Source organism: Pocillopora verrucosa, chromosome 3, assembly GCF_036669915.1.
Source record: "Pocillopora verrucosa isolate sample1 chromosome 3, ASM3666991v2, whole genome shotgun sequence".
In the NCBI taxonomy this organism is placed as follows: Eukaryota; Metazoa; Cnidaria; class Anthozoa; order Scleractinia; family Pocilloporidae; genus Pocillopora; species Pocillopora verrucosa.
This window is the reverse complement of record NC_089314.1, coordinates 9,887,852-9,895,964: the sequence shown is the minus strand read 5'-3', so window position 1 is coordinate 9,895,964 and position 8,113 is coordinate 9,887,852. Positions and strand designations below refer to the sequence as shown.

At 39.4% G+C, this 8,113-nt stretch overlaps 1 protein-coding gene and 1 non-coding gene across 2 annotated transcripts; one reads left to right on the top strand and one right to left on the bottom strand.

Moving 5' to 3' along the window:
* Positions 1 to 663: 663 nt before the first annotated feature.
* Positions 664 to 7,898, top strand: LOC136276728 (CWF19-like protein 1). The gene is given in 13 exon segments (XM_059087977.2): positions 664 to 761; positions 1,441 to 1,525; positions 1,930 to 2,040; positions 2,042 to 2,080; positions 2,584 to 2,671; positions 3,108 to 3,158; positions 3,508 to 3,587; positions 3,857 to 3,949; positions 4,454 to 4,476; positions 4,575 to 4,668; positions 4,927 to 5,040; positions 6,222 to 6,319; positions 6,889 to 7,898. Coding segments are annotated over 13 exon segments (1,116 nt in total). The 3' UTR covers positions 7,031 to 7,898.
* Trnal-caa (transfer RNA leucine (anticodon CAA)) lies at positions 4,770 to 4,888 on the bottom strand. The gene is made up of 2 exons: positions 4,851 to 4,888; positions 4,770 to 4,815 (listed from the first exon to the last, which is right to left on the bottom strand). It is a non-coding gene; the product is annotated as a tRNA-Leu (tRNA).
* Positions 7,899 to 8,113: the final 215 nt, after the last annotated feature.

Sequence of the window (8,113 nt, the reverse complement as noted above, 5' to 3'; positions counted from 1 at the left end):
GGAGCCTGCAGTTAGAGCTTTCGGAGCGATTTCTTACTGAAAGTATCACTGAGATTGACGGAGTTCTTCGGTGATGCCTTACAGACCGGTGAGAAGAGAGGATCATACTGTTCCTTCTATAAGAGAGGGATCACTGACTTTAGTTTAAGCCATAACTCTCTTGTTAAGATCTTTCTTTGCCTTTTGATTTTAAAAAATACAAATTAGATTCCTTTTATCAACTCAAAGGGAGTTTTCCCACAGTTGCACAATGGCTTGAGGATCTTTACTCGCATTCAAGTCATCTTAGTCCAATAATAATCATCATCTTATGATCTGTAGGAGTACAGAGGCATTCAGTGTAGATGAAGTTCCCATCAACTCTTTTTTACTTCTTTATATATAAAACAAATAGACTCTATGTTACCATGGGTCTTAAAAGTAATGGATCACAGAATATGTCAAAATGTGGTTAGAACTTCTGTGACATACTCAGTTGTGCCTCATGTGCTACTTTTTTGTTTTCACCACATTTAGACGTCATGTGTGATCTACAAGCATTACTGAACATCTGCATGGATCATAGATGTTGTTAGTGAAGGGGTTCACATGTGGTTAACATGCCATGAATTAGTTTTGGATCATGTTGTCATGATCTGTAGGAGAGAGTTGATCCTGAAAAAAATGGTTTCAGCACTGGTGTCCAGGACTAGCACAACAGTAAGGCCCAGGTATCATTTCACTGGTCATGAGGGAGTCTATTACGAGAGACCTCCATACAGGTGAGAGAAGGGTATTTGACAAGCACATAAGTGATAACCCTGTGTGACATGTCAAATGAAAACCTTTTTCCATCAACCTAAAATCAATAACGTGTAATACGCTTATACCAGGACACTGCTGAAAATGGAAATGGCCAAAAAGGGGTTTGGCTTGAACCCTCTAACTAGAAATTCCTGCTTTTTCCTCGAACCTTTCTTTGAAAAAAAAGTTAAAGTGTAAGCTTCATTTGTACTCCATGGTTGATTTTCTAATGATCCCTTTTGGGTTGGGCAGAGACACACTGTATTTTCTACGACTGGGGCGAATGCTTAGCGGTTTCAAGTCTCCTTCGCATTCGCGGTTTGCTCTCGTCAGGCGACGCGTACTCTTCCTCAAAAAAAAAGGAGTTGCAGGGGGGGATTTAGGGGAAAGGTCGGGGGTTTTTTTTTTTCCCTTCCCCCCCCCCCCCCCCCACCAAACTTGTGGTTATTTTTACCACTTGCCTGAAACCAAAATATTCTAACAACAGTATATGGTCAATTTCTACTCAACTTTCTCGATCCTTTTACTTTCTTACCATTATTGCGCAGGACAAATAAGTTAGATCGATTTTCCGAAAGTATACCTTTGACAACTTTTTAAAATTAAAAACTGTGTAGATTTTTCGTGATTTACTGAAAACGTTATTTTTTTTTGTAGGAATCATCGGGTGTTGAGAGAATCTGCACAGCAGGTGACACGTTTTATTGCCCTTGCCCAAGCTGGTAATCCACACAAGAAAAAGGTACATGAAAATACTTAATCATTTCTTTAATCACCTTTGATAGTTCGGGTGTTCATGTAGTTCAAGTAACAATTTAAAAAACAAACAAGCAAACAAATAGACAAACAGACAGACTTCTATTCTGTGAGCACCTCCATATGACTCCCTCTATACAAAGCACCCCACCACCCCCTCCCCCCCCCCTCTTCTTCCCCCTCCCTGTTTAAAAAAATTATAAAGTGATATATCGTTTTATTGTTATTCATTTGGGCAAGGTAGCATTGGGGTACGAAATGTACTTTCAGTCAAAGACTTGTACCAATTTTGAACAACACAGATTTCCAACCAAAGAAATGCATGCTGTTTACGGTATTCACTATATCTGGGTGTCAATTCTGTTCACTCTGCTCTCTTATTCCTTGCAGTACATGTACGCGTTCAATATCGTGCCCTTGGTGTCCATGGATAAAACCGAACTTGTCAAACAGCCACCAGATGTCACGGAGTGTCCTTATAACAGGTTAAGTGGCAGCAATGTGAACAACAGCTGACCAAAATACAAATCTACAGTCTCAGGTGACCTCTCAAACCTTACTGGATAATTAAGTAAAAGTAAGACTGTAATGCGTAAAATCCTCAGGGACTTGTCACATTTAGTCGTTGCATATTCTAGTAATGAAGTACGGCAGTGTGCGTTAACACAATGTAATAAAAAAATTAATGTCAATATTTTTACATGCGGATGAAAAACAGGTGAGGAGGCGAGCTGCAATAACAGTAATAATGATAAATTGAAACGAAGCCAGAAAAAATTCAGGGTCGGACAGGATTCGAATCCGTGCCTCCATGTAGAGCCTAATTAGAAACTTGGAGGTACAGGTTCCAGTCCTTAACGGAAACGAGGAATTCACCAAAATTTTCCTCGCTTTCATCATGAATAACAGTTCAGAAACGTTTAGGTGTATTTTGGTAAATTTCACCGTAGATGATTGGCTCACAGACTCTCAAAAGATATCTTTTTGTATTTTTTTAATACAAAAAAGACTTAAGTCTAAATGGTGTCTACTTGTTTATTGCAGGCCAGTGCCACAGGTCAGAACTTCTTTTTTGATATGAGTAACACAGGGAAGTCACAGGGACCTGGACAAAAACGACGAAGGGATCATGGTATCTGAAAATATATATAATCTGCTCTAAATCACAAGCTGGCCTTTTAGATTAACAGATATTTCTGCTAAGCACGAGGCACTTAGGAGTCTTCAACCCTTCTATCCCCCCCCCGCCCCCCAACCCCAGGTTTCGTTTGACAGATTTTTGGAAAACTGACTTGTATCACCAGCACCATATCCCCGCAACCCGCAAGGGCTCGAAGCCGTACTGCTCAAATGCTGAGCATTGGACAACTCGCTTCCCCCGTACATTTTGTTTGTAGTTCAGTAAATTCCCTTTTAGTCAATTGGAATGCAACTTCTTAACTAATACTCGAACCATTTTTCCGCTAACCTAGCTTGTACTTTGATCTTACATTAGGAATTCCGATAGCTTACAGTTTCGATTAGTTAAATTTTCCAGTCATTTACCCCAGTCTCGTAAATTTTTACAGGTGGCGAAGAAGGCGGTTCCAACAAACAGCCAAGACAACGTAAAGGACCACGTAAGTATGATCCCTTTGATTATTGCGATGTAGGAAAGAACATGCTGTATTGGAGCAATACAAGACTTAAACTTTTTCTAAACGCAAGGGGGCTGTTAGATTTCTAGACAGTTGCGCAGACCCAAGGCGCAGTCGGGGATTGATTTCGAGAATTCTCCCAAACTCCCCCATTCCCCTATTCCCCCATCTCCATATAGGAAACAATTTTTCATCTATTTGCACGAGATTTTTGGGACTAACGTCGCATGACTCATTTTGTAGTCTTGAGGTCAGGTTGATCTAAGTTCTTTGAACTTCTCCTGGCTTTGGATTTGAACGCTTGGCCATATTTACTTTTTTTTTCCTTTAGCTCCCTTAAAAGGTTCCTGTTGGTTCTGCCTGGGAAGTCCTGAGGTCGAGAAACATTTGGTTGTCAGTGTGGGAGACGCTGTAAGTATGTTTCCGCTCAAGTCTCACCAGAATTTCTGACGTGACAAATTTTGAATAACGTGCAAGAAAAGTCCGTTCAAAGGCGAAACTTGGAAAACTTACGAGACTTACGAGACAAAATGTTTGTCAAAGTGCTGTGGTTCTATAACGTAAAACAACGGGAAAGCACTTCAATAGACGTTAAATATCATTTTAGACCATGATCAACATAAGTACCTTCCCCAACAAAATGAATTCAACTTTTGATATGATTCTCCATTTGTCATCAGTCGTACGTGGCATTGGCTAAAGGAGGTCTGGTAGCTGATCATGTATTGATCTGTCCCATCGCGCATTTCGAATCAACAGTTAAATTGACAGAGGTAGGAAAGACCTTTTGACTTCTGTTTCCAAACCACGATTTAGATATAGCAACGCATGAAAGGCTTTTGAAATTTCAAGTATTATGAGCTAAAAGAAATTACTCAACGAAAAAGGTGGTGCAGCCTTTTTTGAACGTTTTCGATAACTTAGCTTTTGAAAAAAAGATTGAGCAATCAGATTTTAAGTTTCCATGAGGACTTGTCCCTAAGGTTACGCCGCCCAAAAAGCCTAGATATTTAGCTGAGAAGGCTGTAGCTAATCGTGAGTCGCAAATTTCGTCAACAAGGACAACCTATTCGTGATTGAATGTCCACGGAACACCGAAGCAGCAAGCGAGTTACTTACCACAAACTACGACGTTAACGTTCCATCATATACTCTTTCCTGAACTATGACTTAATTTTACAGCGCCGGTAAAGTAACGGTTCGACGCTGTACTGTAATATTGCAGTTCAACACTGAGTGTGATAAAACTGATAGTAGCCTTTTTTGTTTTATTACAGGACGTTCTCATGGAAATTGAAAAATATCCTTTATAGAGCGTGTTGGGAAAGAATCTATTGTAGTTGTGATCTTTGATTGTCCTGTGTGAAAGAGTGTTCGAATTCTTTAACACTAAAGCAGGTACAAGAGAGCGCTTCGAAAAATGTATCACAAAGAAGGCAAATCCTGTGTAATTTTTGAAAGGAATTATTACACACAGCACCTTCAACTTCAGGTAAAACTAGTAATCATCCTCGTAGTAACAGAAAGAAAAACACGAAAGGTAACCTGTAAATCGTAAAAAGAAAAAAAGAAAACGAGAAAAAAAAAAGCTCGTGTCAGAAGTGGGATTCGAACCCACGCCTCCATTTGGAGACCAGAAGACCCGGCCCAGTTAGCACTGGGAAGGAGATTATCCTTGAGTCTGGCGCCTTAGACCGCTCGGCCATCCTGACATTCGCTAAATCTTAAAGATTTAATTTGTTATCTATAGGTTATACCAGTGCCTCCCACAGATGTTGAGGAGTTAAAAGACATTTTTAGAGAACACGGAGATTCCAATTCTCTTGCAATGAGGGACGTGCCTGCCAATACAGAGCTTAGTCAGGTGATGTGTTTATTGTTTGATAATTTACAGGCTCTTTTACGAGGAGCTACAGGGCACAGGTCAGAACCCCAAAAATGACTTGGGAGCCAGCAAAGGAATAGGAAGAGCACCGGAAACAGGTGCAACATTAATGTAACATGAGCAATAATAACAACAATAATGGTAATAATAACGATAATTATGATAATCTATGAAAATGATAACTTGAACGACATCAGCAACAACAAAAACAGCTGCAATGAAATTATGATGATGATAATGCCCCGATCAATTCGAACTTTCAAACCTCCCCTCCCTCTCTTCGGCAATTCACGGGCATTTGACTGTCGTCTGTGCCTTGGGTGTGGGGAATTAAACCTTGCCTGGGTGGGATGGAGAATTTTGTGAACTAGCGGAGTACACAGTGCACGACAACAAAAATACAAGTTACTGTAACAATAATTCGAAAACTTAACAGATAAAAAGTTAACCACAGTTTAATGAGACTTATGTGAAGCAAAGAAATCCTCGTAGAAAAGCTTCAGGATTAGGAACTGCTCAAAAGAAGCTCGAAATTGATGTTTTGACGGGATTCGAACTCATGCCTCCCAGTGACTGTTTGAGTACGAATATCAATTTAGCTTCGAAGCCACATCATAAGTGTGAGCGACAGATTGTGCTAGTGTTATCCACTTTTCCGGATTAAGAGCGAGAATTTGGCGCTATATCAATATAGCACCCGCCAAATCAGAAGCATAAAGGTCGGTTTTTAGTACACGATGTGTCGGCATTGTGAGGTAAAGTTACATATGAATCCTTATGGCGGTGCATGGGTGAACGGCAGCTACTTCAAAATCGAACGTAAGATGTTATCAACCCTTTGACCCCTGAGAGTGACCAGCATCTAATTTCTCCTCACAATATCACCCCTGAATCAAACTTTAAGGTTATGAGAATAAAGGAAATGATCACCAACTAATAAACCTCTTGATTGTTAAACAAATTCTCTTTGTCAGCACCTTAGACAATATATGAAGAGCAGTGTAGAGAAAATGTGTACGGATCTTTGGGTGCAAAGGGTTCACAACTGACGAGTCTTGTGGGCTCGTTTTATTTTTTAGTTGGCTTTGTCATCGATCAATTTGTTTGTATTGCTGTTTTTTGTAAATTCTTTAATTTTGTGTTTACTTATTTTGTTGCAGATCGTACCAGTTGGAGCGCCCTATTTTGTGGTAGAATTCGACAACGAAGAGAAATTGCTTCACAGAGTATCTTTGAAGATGCCTCTACAGTTTGGAAGGTAGCTTTATCATACAATATCTCAGTAATTAATTCCTACGTTCGATGTAAGCATCAGGGACATAATCTTTGAGAAGGTTACTAGAGATTTTCAGACCTGTGTAAAGTGCGATATACAATATTAATTAACAATGCCCTGACATCAGTATCCTCATTCTCCATACTATTATCTACACAAATCGTTTTGTACTGCCCAAGAGAATTTGTTTAACAATCAAAGCTTACTTGGTTGGCAATCATTTCCTTTCTTTTCATGATCTTCATAAATAATTCAAAAATATTACTGTAAGGAGAAATTAAATACTGGTCTCTCTTAGGGTTCATTAATGGGTTTAATAAATGGAAAGCATAAAACCATCATAATCGTATCGACTGTGGCTTTTTAGAGGGAAATTATTTTATAAATTCTGACAGTGTTGTTTGGCTTTATCTCCGTCTCTTGTTTGTTAAATATAGGACAATTTTCTTTGGATTGTCGAAGACAAAATTAGCGTGCGTTTGTTTTCTTTACTACGCCCTTGGATTGGTGTAGAACCTATTGATCTGATGTGTCTTTCGTTCCTTGAACAGGGAAGTTGCCGCCAGTCCCGCTCTTCTCAACATGCCCGACAGAGTGGACTGGAAAGCTTGTAAAGTTTCTAAGGACGAGGAGACAAGGATGGCAGCCGTCTTTAGAAAGAAATTCCAACCTTACGATTTTAACTTGGAATAGGCAAAAGATAAAATCGAAAAAGGAATTGCTGATGAGGCTGGGCATGCTTTCATACAATCCAGACCCAAACAATCCAGACCCAAACATTAGGGTTTCCAGGAAATGCTTTACAAAGAAACGACGGATTTACGATGTTCGAGACTACAAGCTGTACGGCAGAGTAATCTAGTATTATTGACTGAGTTGATAACGTAAATTGGCCACCGTAAAAAAGCGTCAGATTTAAAGCTCTTTACGGTGGTCAATTTACGTTATCAGCTCAGTTGATTATACTAAATTACCCTGTTATACTCTCCCTCCGACGTAGCACCGAAGTTTCTTTAGAAACCTATTCCCTTTATACAACCTGTATGGTCAGATAACTGTAGAGATGATGGTAAATTCCCGATAGTTAGATCGCGATAATTTATGTTTATATGAAATGGACGAAATATTTCAAGAGATAAGTCGTCATTATCTTTAAAACAGAAAAAAAAAAAAAACAATAACGCTTCGTGACCGGTCTTCTTTATAATTTGATAAAATAAATGATCAGATTCTTTTCATGAAACGAACTACCCGCTAAAATGTACCTCGCCTCTAACCTGTGGTAGTAAGGTCCTACAAGTGTTCAGGAGACAAGGCCGTGAATCCTGTCGAGCCTTGGATCTTTTCAGGTGTCTTTTCATTAATTTCGGTAAATACAGCTCACCCGTGAGGATATTTTCTTTCCTTGCTGTTGTTCTTTCAATGCAGTTTGGAGCCAGTAGGTCTATAATGACAAATGACAGTGAGCGTATCAAGAGAGGCGGATTCGGCCCTGGTGACTTCATTCGGCGACTAAAGGATAAATATTATTTTCCTATTTGTCTGTTTTTGTTGTTGTTGTTCGGTTGTTGATATTTTGTTCAATATTAGAATAGAAGAAGCGTTAAAAATGAGGTAAGACAGATGAATTTGATTTTGGTCGTCATTTTGGGATTGGTATCTAGAAAAATTGACTTCCTAAGCGGTCAATTTTCTTTAAGAATTACGCTAACACTGGGCCCACGCTATGAGCCGCCAACCAGTGATCTGGTAGATCCTCTGACGTTCACAACAGAC